This window comes from Miniopterus schreibersii, assembly GCF_964146895.1.
Source record: "Miniopterus schreibersii genome assembly, chromosome: 17".
In the NCBI taxonomy this organism is placed as follows: domain Eukaryota; kingdom Metazoa; phylum Chordata; class Mammalia; order Chiroptera; family Miniopteridae; genus Miniopterus; species Miniopterus schreibersii.
In genome coordinates, this window is record NC_138117.1 from 10,314,527 (window position 1) to 10,332,457 (window position 17,931).

General features: G+C 41.7%; 1 protein-coding gene across 1 annotated transcript in view; it reads left to right on the top strand.

The window, feature by feature from the left end:
- The first annotated feature begins 15,749 nt into the window (after positions 1-15,749).
- TRHR (thyrotropin releasing hormone receptor) overlaps positions 15,750-17,931 on the top strand; it is a 32,239-nt gene continuing 30,057 nt past the window's right edge. The window contains exons 1-2 of the mRNA XM_081116578.1: positions 15,750-15,987; positions 16,517-17,389. Of these exons, the coding sequence (XP_080972704.1) occupies positions 16,601-17,389 (789 nt within the window). The 5' untranslated portion in view covers positions 15,750-15,987; positions 16,517-16,600. The remainder of the gene's footprint in view (positions 15,988-16,516; positions 17,390-17,931) is intronic.

Here is a 17,931-nt window from a genome sequence, read left to right on the forward strand (position 1 = left end):
CATTAAACCACCTTCTATATGTCACTTTGGATTTATGGGGGTATCAAAATAAACAGATCTGTCATTTGAATATAAGCAAACATAATGATTTAAAACATAACATATTTTAAGTTTCCCCCAATTTCAGTAACTTATCTGAGTTGTCATGGTTAGGAAGCTCATAAAATCATTCTACAATTTAAAACCACTGTTAATTACTCTGAAAATTAACATTTTCTTTCTTATGCTTATGGCAATAGCTTCTGAGAGCCTCATTTCAACTAAAAATGTCCAATTATAATAAATGCCTCTAATAAGGATGTAAAAGGACAGAAATAAAAACAAAGGAACTGGAACACTGAAGAGAAGAATTCTAAAGGGCAACCATTATTCAGTTTCTTGTAATTGCCCTCAAAATTTACCATCTCCCTTAAAAGAAGGAAATCTGAATAATATAGGATGTGTTAATAACAATTGTACTTTGGGAGTTTTTCCAGGTGGTTCACATAAATGGGAAAGCAAGTGTACATGAGGTCACGCACATCCCTCGGAGTACTTAAGGGTAATAGTATCAATTTTAAAGTACATTTTAAAAATGAAGTTCTTCCTTCCCTATTACTCTCTGGTCCAGGTTGTCTTGTTCAGGTATACTTTTGAAAAGTTGCAAGAAATAAGTTGTCAAATGCCAACATTTACCCTGTTTACCGAGAAGCTCATATTTTTAACTGTAAAAATGTGTTAAAATTTTCAGTCTTAAATCTTAATTACGAGGCCATTGGCTGCCATCTCTGGGTTTGTGTGGCACATACTTGGAAGTATTTCCTGACCAGCTCTTAAGAAGAACTTACAATTCAAGGGAAAAGATTGGAAACGTAGAATCAGTTCCTGGATAGTTTTACAGATCTTCAAATTGTTTTCATTGCAGCCTTTACTGAATTTATCAGTTTATATTTCCCATTAAGAACGAGTGCTTGTCCCCAAAGCACCATGTAGAAACAGGACTGGCGTCTGCTAGAGCTGCGGGGCCGGGTGCAAGTGGACCCCTCTGGCTCCTGCCTCACTGAGAGCCCGGGAGGGCCGAGCAATCAAGCGTGCATGTCAGTACTGAGTAGGTCTCACCATGAAGGTGTCCACCAGCTCCAGAAGCGTTCACTGCACTCTGGGTTTTGTATAAGTGGGTAAATTCAGCCTTGTGAGTGGCTGTGGAAACAGCAGTGGGACCAAAAGCGTGTTTCTTTATTCCCAGGTAGATCCTGACTTGAAGAATTCACGTGGGTCCTCGATTGCAACTCATGCCACAGGGACAGAGGCGAGGGGTCGAGTGTCCTGCTGGCTGGCCTTGGCCGTGGCTGTTTTCTTTATTCTTCTCGAAGGGATGCATTTGCTTTCAGGCAGCATAGCCCTGCCTTTGCAACACGTAGAGCCCATCTTTCTCATTGTGAGCATTGCACAAGCAGTACCGGAACGTAATTCATACCAGGAGCTTGAATCAGACAGAGGCGAAACCTTTATTCATGCACCAGACAGAATTCTTTCTAACCCAAGATGAAAGGCTGTTTTTGGAGTCCCTATTTGCAATGGATTTCAGCTATCACTTTTACTTTTTTCTTATTATTTGCTTTTTTCCTACCTGTTTCAAAGTGTTAATCTGATGTTTTGAGAGTTTCCTTTAAAAAAAATTTAAGCTACTCATTAGGAACTCACTGTGGGCAGTTCAAAGGAAAATCTCTAAGACTCCTGTAAGTTCAAGGAGATGTGGAGAACATCTTTGTGTCTGGCACGATATTATATTTGACCTTCAGAACAGCAGCAGGATTGTCACACACAACAGACATACATGGGTGTTATATGGGCGTATAAAAAGATAAAGCACTGTTTTCCAAAATGATTTCTACTGGACTAGGGCATGAAAAACACACACACACACACACACACACACACACACGGGAGAGGGGTAAAGAAGAGAGAATCCCATGGTCAAATACACTGGGGAAATGTTACACACTATATCCCTTCATAGAGACACCCAATATACCTTACTATCTTAAAAGGTATAAAATCTTCTGTAGAAGAAACCTGTTTAATCCAGAATTTCTCCAAGTGTTTGAACAACAGTATATCTTACCACTTGGGATTAATAGGATTTGTGTTTTCAGTAAAATGCTTTGGAAAACATTGCTTAATAATCACCAATTAAGGCTTACATCAAGGATTAACTAATGTATTAATTTTTTAAATATTCTATTAATTTTAATCATATTTTTCCTGTGAACTAATTTCTTATATCTGTACAATAGTCATTTGTGTTTTTGAACATCTGTAAGTCTGGAACACTGGAATGTTGAAGTTTTGCCTCTAGAAGCCAGGAGACAAGACTTGATTTAAATCCATAAATAATCACTTTTCTAACCTGATGACTAATTTCCTTTTTCCACTTCTAGTTAATAATCACTGTAGCCTCCATATGCCTCCCATGTGACAGATAGGAGGTGAATATTACCTCCCAAGAATCATACAGTTAAGCAAGTTCATCCCCATTTTCCAAAGAAGAAAATGGAACTTCTAAGATGCTGAGGAACTTCACTAGTCAACGGCAGGGTGAGAGACGGAGCCCAGGCTTGTCTGACTCCATCTGCTCTCTCCTGGGCCACACGGACCCCTCCACTCTGAGTACCTGCCTTCTGCTTTTCGGCAGAGTCTCACGTGTCCACATTCAAAACAAAAGCCTGCTGATCCCACTGGTTTTCAAGGAAGAAAACTGACTGTTGGCTGTTACCTTAAACTAAGTCCCATCTGCACACACACCTCTGTCATCACCACGGTCACACTCTGTTACGATTACTGGCCTACTCGTGGTCTCCTTTACGAGTTTGTGTGTGGCTCTGTCTTCTGTCTCAAAATTCCCAGAATATACCATAGAGCCTTGACTAATTACAAATATAATAATAACTAACACTTATTAAGCAGTTACTTTGTGTCAGGACTTAATTTAGATGCTTTAAATGCTTTTAACTCATTTTCTGCTCCAATACCGTGAGGTATGACAGATGAGAAGCCTTAGGCTCAGAGAGGTTGAGCAACCAGCTAGTACATCAAAGAGGCCAAGGTCTGGGCATAGCAGGGACAAATGAACGCCCTGCTGAATAATAAATGAATGAAAAGAGCTAACATGGACTAAATCTTACTCTGTCCCAGGCGCCATTCTAGAGCTTTACATGACTTGTGGCTTTTTCTTACAACAGTTCTATGAGGTGGGTATGATTATAACCCCTCCCCCATTTAGTACACAGATGGAAGCTGAGCAAAGAGAGCTTAAATAACATATTCAAAGTTACAAAGCCAGTAAGTGCTGGGGCTGGGGTTAGGACTGACTCCAGAACCTGTGGTTTTATGCTTTTCATAAATGAATGAGTTAAGTTTAAGTTTTTGAAAGCTGAACTAATTATAAGACAACACAGTAGGGACTCACATACCTAAACAATAGGAATCACATAGCTATGAAAATCATTACTCTTAGAAAGTGTCTGACACCATTTTTAAGGAGCAATAAAAAGTGTCGTCAGCGGTTTCCAGTTCTCCAAATCAACACCTGGCTTTCCTGAGGTTAGAGAGAATACTGTGGTATAGCCTTTCTTGGGAAAATTGATTTGAAAGATTTTAAACTAATCATCAAGTAGAAAGCATATGGATAGCCTCTAGATATTTTCAAAATTGCTCTGAATAAAGTATTCCTATTCTATATGCTCTATACTCTCCCGCAAAAAATCTATTTCTCAGCTCTAAATTTCCTTAAAGGGCCAGGAGCCAGAAGTAAATGGGGGCAGAGAAAGGGGAGAGAAAGCAACAAGCATCGTAAAAAAACTTTTATTTTCACAGATAACTCTGGGAGGGCAGTTCTCAGCTGCCCAACAGCTGTGTAATGTTCAGCAAATTTTGCCTCTCTGGATTTATGGGGTATAAAAAACGGCCATCATCAGGCCTGAAAGTGATGAGACTGGTCCTGAAATCACCGTGTCAACACAGAAAGTGCAGTGGAAGGCAAATAAAAATGATTCCATTTTGTCTGACAGAAGGTGCCGGCGCATGGAGCACAAGCAGCCGTTTCCACAGGGAAACATTTGTCACGAGTGGGACATTGATGGTGGCCAAGAGCAGGCCGCCAGGGCCAGGTGGGTGAAGGCAGGCTGCACTGCTTTGGCGACCGCAGAAGGAAGGAAAGGTGGTTATATGCTCCATCTCGGTGGCACTGGCTCTTTCCGGGGATATCAAACGTTGCTACGTCAGCCCTGTCCACGATGACACAGCATCTCCCCTTGTGCCCTGAGGCCCACCCTGGATGAGAAGGACTCCTACTGGTGAGCACTTACTATGGCAAAAGCAATTCTTACCACCGTCTATCCCTTCATTTAAACCGCAAAAACTCCAGCAGTAGGTATTATTACCAATTTCACTGTACACATGAGGAAACCAAGACATGGAGAAATTCGTTGCCCAAGGTGTCACAGGCAGAAAGGAAGAGTCTGGAATTCAGAGAGAGGCCATCTGACCTGATTTCAGGCCCTTAGCGCTCTACGCCAGAGGTCAGCACTCAGCAAGCAGCCTGCAGGCCAAATAGGCCCACGGCCTCACATTTTAGTGGCCTGTGAGCTAAGGGTAGTTCTTACCTTTTTAAATCATTGAGGAGGAAAATAAAATCAAAAGAAGAATTTGTGGCACATAAAAATCCCATTAGACTCAAACTTAATTGTCCATAAGTGAAGTGTGATTGGAACACAGCCACCCTTACTCATCTCTGCATTGTCCGCGACTGCTTTTGTGCCCCCACGAAAAAACTGAGCAGTGGTGACCAGCAGAGGTGGCATGGCCTACCGAGCCAAAAATATTTAGTCTCTGGTCTACATAGAAAGGTTTCTGGTGCCTGGCGCATGCAATACTTAGCAAGGACTGAGGAGGATTCTCCAAATTTGACGTACTTAGGTGATCATCCAGGCAAACCTTCTGGTCCACCTACCCCCATCGATTTCACTTCATATTTTTGTTTCTGTACGAGAATGTGATGCAGCAGGAAATTTCTGACCTACCACCAATAGGTTACTTTATTTCATCTTGAGACGTATGAATAGAAATAACCCAGCAAAAGTGGCCATTCTACAAAATGGAACTAATAACAAAACCAGATTTCCAAAATACAGTTATTGTGACCTTAAAAATATTTGGGCCAGTGTTCAAATGGGAGGGGAAAGAAGCATTTAAAATCTCTTTGTAAGCAGACTGCTCCTATCAGAAAAAAGAAAGTTAAAGTTGCCCAGAAAAAGTGGACCCTTCAGCTGATCCACTCACTCAACTGCCTTCACTGTGGTCCTGCGACTCTCACCTGAGAATAAGAAAATGCAGGTGAGTCACTGTTGCTGAAGACACCTGTGTGCATGAAACAGCAAAGAGGAAAAGGCAAAGTTAATTGGGAAAGTAGTGCTTCAGCTTCCCTGATCACCGGATTTTGAATATTTTAATAAGTGAATGAAAGTCCATGTTTAATTTAAACATTAGTTTGATAAAATTTCACCTGAATGCTTTATGCCTGGGCTTTTATCTCTCTAGCATCACTATAGCAACAGGACAGGAGCAGGATTTGGCATTTCCTTAACCACAGTTATGGGGGTAACCAATAAAAGAGCTGAACTTATAACAAAAGACCCATAAAATATACATCATTAGCCCAGTGGAGCTCTGGTTTTCTCTCGTGTTAATATGCATTCCAGAAGAACAGAAAGCAAGAGGGTAGGTCTGGTGATTATCTGCAAAGAGGAGCTATTACCCTGTACTCTCAAGAGGACTCATCTGCATATGTACATTGGGTTTAAAGGTCCCCAGGAGCTTGATTCTTTGACATCACAGGGGTTTTTCTGCTCTGTTCCCTTATGCAGATCTTAGCCTTCACAGGCTCTGCAAGATAAGGGTATTACTTCTCTTATTCATGAGAGCTTAAGCCTTTCTCCACGCTGGAGGTAAACCGGCACAAGAGAGCCAAACAGAGCAGCCTTGTAGGCTGCTTGCAAATGCAGGCAGACATGGCATGAAATCCCAGGGGCACAACCAGAGACTCCAACTTCCCAGCCTGGGTTCAGAAGACAGCTTGGTCCAGCTTCACAGAGGAAATTGAAGTCTTCTGTTTTGGTTCCCTTGAGATGATGGGGTATGAGAGATGCTAGAGTATGACTGTGCTACCTGAACCTTAAACTTCTCTTTTGGTTCTCAAGAAGCACCTAAAATACCCTCAAAATCAAACATTTAAAACCAGAACATGTCAATTATTTCATTGCCTTCATTTTGTAGACCAGGAAACTGAAGCAAATTGCCCAGGGTCATCAGCTGATTTATGGGATACTCAAGTCTTTTATGGGACACTGAAGGATTCCATTTCTGTTACACATATCACCTTGCCTCCTTGCTCTTCCAAGCATGGACCAATTCTTTTTAAGAATGACACTGGATCGTTACACATCATATTGAACTCTGGGTTGCCAAAAGCTAATGTTGCTAGCTGAAACATATTGTTAAAAGCATATGTCTAGAATGAAGAGAAGATATTCTCATGACTTGTTCTGCCCTGGGGAGCTGGTGAACACAACATACTAACCGAGGCAAGCAAGGAAAGTTTAAAATTGCTGCCTGCAGCATCTCCCTGGAAAGGCAGTCAATCAATCAATAGAAAGTGTTTTAATCTCTGAAGCACCATAGGTAAGCCAATTCAGCTGGAATTTATTAGGAACAGTCATAATGTTGTAGAATTTCCCTTTTCCAGCTGTGCTAGTATTCAATTACATGTACTCAAGAGAGCCTAGGATGTAGCTATTTTGGCAAGATTCAGCATTTCTTCAGTTATTAGGATGTTATAGAAAAATATAGAAAGTTTTGTTCCAGAGGCATTCTCATTACTAGGAAACGTGGTAGTAAGTTGGAACAGCTTATGTTATGTTCCATAAATATATCCCACTCTCCCACTCTTTCACTTTATTTTATACTTTCTTCCCTCAGCCTGAAATACCCCTTTCTCTTTCCACTCTCAAGATTCAGGTCAAGAACTGGCCTGTCCCATGAGCTTTACTGACCCTCTGGGCCACAGTGGTGGTCATGCTGATGTGCAACTAAAGAGTTCACTGCATTTCTTCACCTTTCTATCACTGAGCTTGCAAGGTCATATTGTAACTCATATTCTGTGTTTGCTTTTCCTCCCATGGGACTGTGAACTACTGGAACACAGGGACCTTGCTTATTTACCTTTGCTCCCCACAATAACTGGGGCATATAGGTTCACAACAAATATTTATTTTCTGAAATAATGTTTTTTGAATGATACTAACTGAATTGTTTATGGTCTGCACATGCCAGCTGCTCGCCATGTTCCCTCCCTAAAAGGATGTCCTTGAAGATTATGACATCTTACTCGTTTGCATACACATACATTCCTCTTTCATTCTTTTTTTTTTTTTTTTTTTTTAATGTCTTTATTCAATTCAGAGAGAGGAAGGGAGAGGGGGAGAGAGAGAGAGAAACAACAATGATGAGTCACTGATCGGCTACCTCCAGTACGCCCCCTACTGGGGGTGATGCCCGAAACCTGGGCATGTGCCCTGACCAGGAATCTAACTGCAATCTCCTGGATCATAGGTCAATGCTCAACCGCTGAGCCACACTGGCTGGGCCCTCTTTCATTCTTAAACTGACTCAATCATTTGGCTAAAAACTCAAAAGTAAGGTGAACATTAACACCAGCTGCAATTGCCGAGATGGGGGAGGTCTGCAAAAGCAGTGCACTGGCCAAGAGATGCTGGAGTAGTAGGACTTGCTCATCTCTTCATCATAGAGGCTTTCAAATTCTTTTGACCTAGATCCACAGTGAGATGTACATTTTCTATTATAACCATGTACCCCACAGCTTCTGGAGCCAGACTTCCAGGTCTGCACCCTGGCTCTGGAATATGTCAACTCTCTATCCTTATGAAGTTGTTCAACCTCTTGGTTTCCTCAGCTGTAAAATGGAGTTGGTAATCGATCTTTTAAGACTGTTATGAGAATTAACGGGGTATCATAAAGCTTTTAGAACAGTGTCAGTCATATTATTACCTATATGAATTCAGTAAAACTAGAAGCTTATGAAATAATACTTACCCATATTATCTGCAGTCTAAAATAGCATCTGTCATAAAAATTTAAATTAATTTGATAACCCAATATTGGGTCTTAACCTGCAATTTGAAAAATAACAAAGCTTGACAGTTTCATTCTCTTTTTAAATATTCATTTGCTGGATTTTGCTAAACACCAATTGTTTTTGGAAATCCCTATAGAACACGCAGAGAGACTATAAAGCTTCAATCAGAAGTCATAAGAATGGGCACTCGAGTCTCCCTGACTTATTTTAAGAATTTGTTCAACAGAAAAGGAGCTTTGCCATCCATTCCTTTCATCATTAAATAGATTTAAGTCCTGTCTCTTCTCTGTTAGTTCTCTGCAATTCTGATGAGCATCCAGCTTTTATAGATGGCCCTGTCACGTCTTGAAACCAATAAACAGTTAGCTGGATACAACTTTAGAGGCCCATGCCTCAAAACTCAGCATAATTAGAAAATAGTGCATTTTTTCTACTCCAAGTACAATAACGGTTAACATTTACTCAGTACACTATTTGTGTGGGCATAGTTCTAATAATTTTAATCCATATTATTTTATTTAATCCTAAAAAAAGACATGCAACTCTATGAGATAACTATGATTAAAATGACCTGCCAAAGTCACACAGACAGTAAACAAGCTGGGACTAAAAGACAGTCAGTCTGAGTCAAGACCATGGGTTTAGTATATGCCTTTGCAAAAGGCTTTTGTGCTCAGCGATGAAAAAAATCTGGCACTATGCAGTGTATTATGGAGCAGTGCTCACCATGCAGCATCCTCAGGGAGAGACCAGGCATCTACGGCTCTCCACCGAGAGTGTTCCATGCAGGGTTCCATCTCTATTTCCCAGCTGGTTGGCCAGGGCCTATTTGTCTAACTCTTTAATGCTTACTTTTTCCTCCTGGGCCTGAGTCTTATTGACTTTCTCCCTGGTCTTGTGAAATTGCTCCACACCACTTCACATGGAATGAGTCACTCCTTGCACCATTAAAAATGTGGACACACCTCCATTATAGGAGCTAACACACTGCATTACAATTGGCAGGCTGGGAGCTCCTCTATCTGTAGCGTCTGACACAGAGCCTGTCAAATAGCTGGCACTCGATAAGTAGGCATTTACCGAGCACGACTGGACGAGCAGGTGGACACAGCAGCGCCTTTACGCCGAGGTGAGCAATCACTCTGCAGCGCTGGCTCGTAACTCACTCGCCGCACCGCTTCCTGCCACTCTGTCCCGGCCGATTTCCCAGCACACCGGGCAGTTTAAGGGGAAAACAGGTACTTCAGGAACATCTTGCCTTAGAGGAAATTACTATGATGATTTCACAAACGGAAAATTTCTTCCGCATTCATGTCTCTTTTTATTTATTTATTTTGGTTTGTTACCCATTTCAATATTCAAGCGGCCTTTGATTCTCTAAGACACTACACTTGTGGTTTTAGCAGATCTTACTTGACTCTTTCAAACACACCACCAGTTTCTGTCGCCGTCACTCCCAAGGAGCTCCTACCCCGCCCGCCTTCTCCATGCCTTTGGGCCTCCTGTGAAACTGTCAGAAAAGGTTCCTCAGGGAGATGTGACCCCTTCTGCACAGCGGTGCTAAGATCACCTCATCGGTAACCAATCATCCAGACACAACGAACACCCTGATAACTGACCAGGTTTTATTTGTAATCACTGCCTTCCTTTCCTTATTATTATATGTGGCTTCTATATTCTATGCTCTCCTTCCTGTTTTAGAATACTGCTTAAGCCAACAATTCCTAACAATGAAAACAAATCATTTTTTCAAGGTTATCTAGCACAGTCATTATCATTTCAAAGGCGTCCGTAAGCATTTCAGTTCCACAAATCCCCCTATTTCTTACAGACACAGTTATGGTAAATGAACAAACACTTGCATTTTTGTTAATTAATTAATAACATTGCTGACACATGAGAATATTTAATGTTTATTTTACATGAGCTCAGTTTTAGAAGAGTAAGAATGATATGGCACTAGGGTCTCCGTAGAAATATCTCAGCCAAACCACTAAAAACTCCGCTACATACAGCAAGATATGTTTCATAACTTAGATATTCTAAAGGTGCAATGTGGTGTTTTAGCAAGTTTAATAACTCCAGTTTTATTTTTAGCAACTACATTGAGTTTATAGAGCAGTAAATATACTAAACTCTTATTATGTGCCAAGTGCTAGACTGAGTGCTTGATATGTATTGTCATTTACTCTAGATGTCATCACATCTATTCTATAAATTATAGTTTAAGTCAACAATTTGGGGAAATTAATTCACTCATTTATACAACAAATGTGTATTGAACACAAACTGCCTTCTCCGTATTTTCTGTATATTCTGTGTGCTGCATCCTGGGGGGCATACAAAGTCATAAAGGAGAGTTCAGAGAGTTCACCTTAAACACCTAGGGCTACCTTCTGCTCTTAATGGTTTATATGTATCCATTATGTAGATTTGTATAAAAACAAAACATTATGTAGATTTGTATGAAAATGGTGCAGTCATTTTGGAAAACATTTTGGCAGTTTCATAAAAATACAAACATACCCTAAATTTATGTCCTACCAATTTCACTCTTAGGTAATTTGATAATCCATATTCAGGAAATATGACAAAATATTTCCACAAACAGTATATTTGTGTGCATGTTAATGGAAGTTTTGTTCATAATAACCCAAACCTGAAAACAATCCAAGTGTCCGTCAATAGGTGAATGGACAGACAAATAAAATATGATGTATCTATATATCCATACAATGGAATATTATGCATCCATAAAAGGGAACAAACTACTGACTCATGTAACAAAATAAATAAATATAAAAAACATTATGCTGATTCAAAGAAACCAGACATAAAAGAATACTTGCTGTATAATTCCATCTATATGAAACTCTTCAAAACATAAGTATAATCTAGAGATAGAAAGCTGAACAACATTTACCTGAACACAGATTTGTCCTGGGGACAGAGAACTGACAGAAAAAGATCACAAGAAGCATTTTAGGATGATGGAAGTTTTCTGTATCATTTTTGTGGTTAGTGGCTCCAAAGGTTTGTGTATTTGTTGAAACTTGTAAAACTTTACATTCAATATGAATTCTTTTTATTTATGTAAGTTGTACATCAATAAAATTGATTTTTAGAGAAAATTATATATACACATTTGGGAAGCAATATTATGTGTCTACACTTGTGTGTATGACACAGTAAAGAAATATGAACCAGTGGAGGAACTGAAAGTCAAATACAAAAGTTGATAGATGTAGTAGATAAAAACAACATTTTATTGTTAAAGCCTTATGCAACTAGTCATGTGAGGATACAAATGTGGACTTGAGATTCTTAGCAGTCACAGTAAAGCATAAAATATAATCAGCTACAAAATGAGAGTTTATAATAACTTAACAGTAACTTTTTTGAATTTTATGAATTTTAAAAAATAAGTTTAGTGTTTCACAAAACATACAATAAATCAAAAGAAACACAAGCTCAGAAGTTAGATGTTTCGATTAAATCCTTACTCTTTATAATCTTTTGTATAGGTCATGTCCACAAGTGATGCTTTGGGGAAACCTTGGTAAACAGTGTTAACCCTTTCTGATCAGATAACAAAAGGTACAGATGCAGGGGGGAAGGAGCTATGTGTATGTGTTTACACTCTCATTTTTAAATATTCTAAGGTTGAGTTCTACTGCATTTTGTTTTTAAATTTAAGATCCTATTTTCTTCACAAATGTGGACACTAGGATTTATAAAAGTATACATGATAGAGAAATAGAAAAGAAGGCAGCTTGTGTCCAAAATACCCAACACAGCGTATTTCATCTTTCAGAGTAAACAGAATTTCGTGTCTTTTCCAATAGGCACAAACACAACTTCATAATCCCATTACATAAAGCATTTTCCTTTGCTGATCAATGGCCAACAATTTTCTCTAGCTAATATTTAAATTCCAGCAAAAATGGATTCTGACACCTTTTTTCTATAAAGTTTGCCAAATGCCTTCTTCTACCCCAGGCTCTGGAGAAAATTACACCTGAACGGAGGAAACTGAAGAATCCTTAGCTCAGTATCTAAGTGACTCAGCATAAAATCCTTTGTTTTCTACTTCCAGGACCCATACCTTATATCCCAAACCCAGTGACTAAGTGTTTCAGGCAGGTCCTGTGTCTAAATATTAACTTGATAGACTGCACTGCATTCAGCACTTCTAAGCCTAGATACCTGTGCAGTTACGCAATTTCTCTCGGCAACCAGAGACTGTGCCAGGGCTCTGCTGCCAAAGTTTTCTGATGTCCCCCTTTGGAATCTTGGCAGGTGATTCACCTCGCTGGCTGTCCTGCAGCCTAGACTGCGTGTCCCTCCAATCCCTCATTTCTAGAGGCCAGCATTTGCTGGTGTAGATCAGTGGCTCTTGACCATCACTGCACGTACCAAATATTAGGCTTCACTCTGTGACTGATTAAAGAAGAATATCTGAAAGAGGGACTTAAGAATCTGTATTTTTTAAAACTTTCTAGATGATTCTAAAATTCAACCAGGGATGAGATAACTGGGAACAGGGTGAGGCAAGGGAGGGTGCAAAATATAAAGGAGCTCCAAAAACGCAGTGATCAAGATAGAGCTTCCCCCAGGCCTTTCCCGCACTATTATCTGTGTCCATGGGCTATGCCTAGATGCATATATGTTCTTTGGTTAATCTCTTCCGGGCCCCTCCACCCCCCTTCCCTATGAAAATCAAAATGAATGCCAAATTATCTGTGATGAACAAAATATCAACATTTTATGTAAAGGATCAGTACTCGGAGACTTAGGTGAAAGGGAAAGTTCATAATATCAGTCCTGTCTTTAAAATTTTGATATTCATAGAAGACTTTGTGCATTAACTTTAAAGATATTGCATTAAAACATTAAGTATATCAGTCACGGAGGTTTTTGCCGCTCCCTTACATTTTGTTCTTTCCTCACTCTGCTCTGGGCCCTACAAACCACTGACCCAACCAAATGCTCTGCACTTTCTGTGACCCCAGTGGCATTTGACTGTAGTGAGCATAGACATTCTCTTTCCCAACAATCCCCTACCTGCTCCAGTTAAGCCAGTTTAAGACCAAGAGTGAGAAGAACACTTTTGTCCAGAGTCCAGGTTTCTTTCTCAGGAAATACACTTATTCCCTAAATATGTAGGAGGGCTGGTGTAATATCTACATTTAAAAAACTCTCTCCAGGTTACTCTGATTAATCATTGCTCCCCACCTCCCACATCAGAACCACTGAGCTAGATCATACAGTTACTCACAGTGTTACTCAAAGTGCGGTCCATAAACCAACAGCATCAGCATCACCTGGATGTTCATAAGAAATGCATGTTCTCAGGTCTCATCCTAGAGCAACTAAAACAGCAATTTGGGGAAGAAGCCTGGCACCTAAGCTTTAACAAGGTCTCCGGGAAATTCAGATGCATGCTAAGATCTGAGGAATGCTGATGACATAAACAATCATCTGTCCACTAATGGGTTTGTGACAACCAGTGGAGGACCACCTACTATGTAGATAGCTAAGATCTCCTCTAGAGACAAGCGTAGGGCTGGCCTGAGTTCCTCTTGTGTAGAGAGCTCAGAGGGTACAGCAGGTGCAATATCATGTCAGCCACTGTGTCCCAAGGACAGAGACTTGACCAAGCAGATGGTTTCCAGGGGAAGCAAGGAAAGAGAGAGCACGATGCCGAGAGCAAGTTGCCTGATTAGGAATTCCAAGGGTGGTAAGAAGTACTAAATCTTTTCTCAAGTTCAAGGGCAAGGTCTGAGGCCAGTCCCCCCATTCCCCCAAAAAAGATAGTGCTGACTAGGATTCCAAGAACATACTTAGAGGAGCCTGTGAAGTCTGGTGTCTGAGCGTGACAACCTGGCTAAAGGCATAAGGTCAGAGAAAACAGGGTGAGACGGACATGAGCCTGAAGGTGTGTGCAGTGCTTTAGGTTCACCATCTACACTGCCTCAGCCATGACTTGCTGTCCTGTTTTTCAAAACAGATGCCACTGGACTGTCCTCAAAGGATGCATTTCTCAGCTTCAGACGATAGTTTCTATGCCAGAATATGGGCCCGTGATTGCCAGATCTTTCTCATCTTCATGAGAGGCAGAAATCCAGATTTAGTATACAGTTTCTCAATTTCGAGAGGCAGACAGTGATCAACTTATTCTATATTACACCTGAGCTTACATTGTGCAGGCCAAACAATTCACATCTGAAAGCTAAATCTGGGCCGTGAGTCGTTAGCTTGTAACCACAGATGATTTGAAAGAAGTAGCTACTCAAGGAGCCCTCAATCAGCCAGAGGGTAGAAGTGACTCAGTATGTTCCTGAGCTTCACTCATCTCATTGTTACCTGGCCTTGAACCTGGTTTTGATACCTACCCTTGGTCCTTTCTACTCAAAACCTATTCTTCCATTGACATCTCTAGAAGGAAGACCACCTAAACTTCTTAAAAACAGAGAATCAACCCATTCGCCACATAGGGAATTCAGTTAAGGGCTGTTTTTCGTAGTTAATAAGCTACAAGTGGACAAGCATTGACAACTGGTGTGTTCATTGGTGCCTGGAGAAGGGGGACAGCTGTCTGAGCTTCCGTGAAAGGGTATAAAGATTTGCCCACAGGCTACTTTAGACAAATACAAGTCAAAGTGAAGTGAGCTTTTCTTAAAAAAGAAAAAGAAAGAAAAAAAAAAGATTGGTCTATAAAGTTTCGTTTCAGGCGTGTGGTACCAGAGTGGCACTGGCCTGGATTTCCACCGGGCAAGTTTGCACCTAGAAATACACTGACAGATAGCATTGCTGGGTGGCACGTGCGGCTGGTAGTCCAGAGGGTGGGCGAAGACAGGAGAGGTGCCCAGGCAATGACAGAAATTCTCAGAGCAATTAGAGAAATTCTATTAAGTGAGGCAGAGGCAGAACTGAAAAAAAAACCAAACTTAACAGATCAGATGCAGGTTTAAATTGATGTTCTCAGCTCAAACCATTCTTTAATACGGTAATAAGTATAACCCTCAGAAGATTGAAGCTGAAATGGTTTTAAATCCATTTTAACTCATTTTCTATTCATATAATACAAGAGGAGGAAGACCATTTTACTGGTTTACAGGAGAAACAGTCTGAGGGTTTCTGTAGTGGAGAAAGGCATGGATTTCAGCTCAGACAGAAATTTCAAGCTGCAAGGGCCGTGTCTGGGCCGAGAAGGGTGTGCTGTTCCCAACGTCCCACCAAGCATGGAGGGTCCACGTATGTCAGGGCTGCTCGGGAACTGAAGTGCTCGCAGGACTCACCATGAGCCTCTAGAAAGATCACCTGCTTCTGGGCCCCTTGCCTGTGATGTCAGCCTTCCAGGTTGAGGAGTGTGAGATCAGCACAGCTCCAAGTAAACCTTTCACGGGGAGAACAAGAATCAGTGAGAGCGTTTGTGTGTGTGTGTGTGTGTGTGTGTGTGAGAGAGAGGGAGGGAGAGAGAGAGAGGGAGAGGGAGGGGGAGGGAGGGGGAGGGAGGGGGAGGGAGACGGAGAGGGAGAGGGAGTTCTCATTAGGAGACAATCTATGATTTGACAGCCTGGCTGCTGCTGCTGCTGTGGCCTCTGCCGGGCTGCATGGTCCGTCAGCACTTGAACGGGCTGCGAGGGCTCAGAGGAACCGCAGTTCTGGAGACTGAGCACCGCTAAGTGGTCTCCCTGTCAAACAAAGTAGGCGAGGATTTCTGCAGGTTTGGGAACTTGGACTCCGCGCTGCTTCATCCACCCAGAGAAGCAGGCAGTGCCACAGGGGGAAAGGTAAGAGAAGAGATTGCTCTTTCCTGGGTGGGGAGGGCAGGGGGCACCCGAGACGGAGGCTCAAAGGCTGGCTTTTCTGTAGTAAAGGGATCTCACCCTCTGAGCGCTAAGGAGGCAAATGCTGATTTCCTACCCGGCTTGATCATTGAGACCCTTGGCTCCCCCCTCACCGCCTCTCCCTCCTCATACCCTTTTTTTTCATTTATACTTTTCCCAAGCATCCGAGAGGTTTCTTGGTATTTCTTTTCAATTAGCAGATATTGTTCAGTTTACCCTGTAAACACTCTTTCAAAACAGGGAGCTCTTTCTGTTTCTCCGTGGAGAGGAAACTGGTCCCTCTTACTGTAAGCTGGACAAAACAGTTACTCCATCCTATTGTAGAGTTGCAAGAAAAGGAGTTTTCAGAAGTACGCATGAGCCCTAGTCTTGCAGAAAAGGGGGGGGTGAGAAAGTGAGGGTTACCGGGCAGTCACTGTCTTGATCCAACACGGGGAGGCTGTGAATGCATATGGACTATTACTCTTCCCAGGGGGGGACCAGCGCTGTGACAAAGACAGGACACTGTGAGAGGATGTTTTGAGAAGTGCTTCAGAGAGACCTCAAGCCACTGACGATGGAAAACGAGACAGTAAGCGAACTGAACCAGACACAGCTTCAGCCACGAGCAGTGGTGGCCCTCGAATACCAAGTGGTCACCATCTTACTTGTGCTCATGATTTGTGGCCTGGGCATCGTGGGCAACATCATGGTCGTCCTGGTGGTCATGAGAACCAAGCACATGAGGACCCCCACAAACTGCTACTTGGTGAGTCTGGCAGTGGCCGATCTCATGGTCCTGGTGGCCGCGGGCCTGCCCAACATCACAGACAGCATCTACGGCTCCTGGGTCTACGGCTATGCCGGCTGCCTCTGCATTACATACCTCCAGTACCTGGGCATTAATGCGTCCTCCTGCTCCATCACAGCCTTCACCATTGAGAGGTACATAGCTATCTGTCACCCCATCAAAGCCCAGTTTCTCTGCACGTTTTCCAGAGCCAAAAAGATCATCATCTTTGTCTGGGCTTTCACATCCATTTACTGCATGCTCTGGTTCTTCTTGCTGGATCTCAATATTAGCACCTACAAAGATGCTATCGTGGTGTCCTGTGGCTACAAGATCTCCAGAAATTACTACTCACCTATTTACCTAATGGACTTTGCCGTCTTTTATGTCGTGCCGATGATCCTGGCCACTGTCCTCTATGGATTCATAGCTAGGATCCTCTTCTTAAACCCCATTCCTTCAGATCCTAAAGAAAACTCTAAGACGTGGAAAAATGACTCAACTCATCAGAACAAGAACTTGAATTCAAAGACCTCTAACAGGTGTTTCAACAGCACGGTGTCTTCGAGGAAGCAGGTAAGCACATCTGTGCTTCCAGGTCCACAGAGGAAATGTGGGCTAGAGTTCCTTGTGAGATGGGATTAACTTTGCCCTTCTCAGTTGATGCTTAAACCAAAATATGATCACGCAAACATTTCACAGTGTAAGCTTCTGCTTTACGTATTAAATCCATCTCTAAAGCAAATGAAGATCTAAAAATAGAGGGGGAGATGTTGATAGCACATCAGCAGGTACCAGTTCAGGTGTTATTAAAATATAAGGAAGTATAAACAGAAGCCCTAGAAATCCACCTTTAAAACGTTTGTACCTCTCTGGGAAATGTTATCAAAATATTTATACCCTTTCTGGCTTCTGTAGGGGACAGGTGGATATCTTTAAGACTTCTATTGCAAGGCAAATATTTGACAAGATAGTCTGAGAAAAGATGAGACAAAGCAATAATGAAACTTTTCTCACCATTCTGTAGTTGCTCAAGACGGAGGCACATAACTGAGAGGGGTTCCTGGACCTGCCTTTGTAGTCCTAGTGGGAAAGATTCTATCACCCTCTCCCCCTGT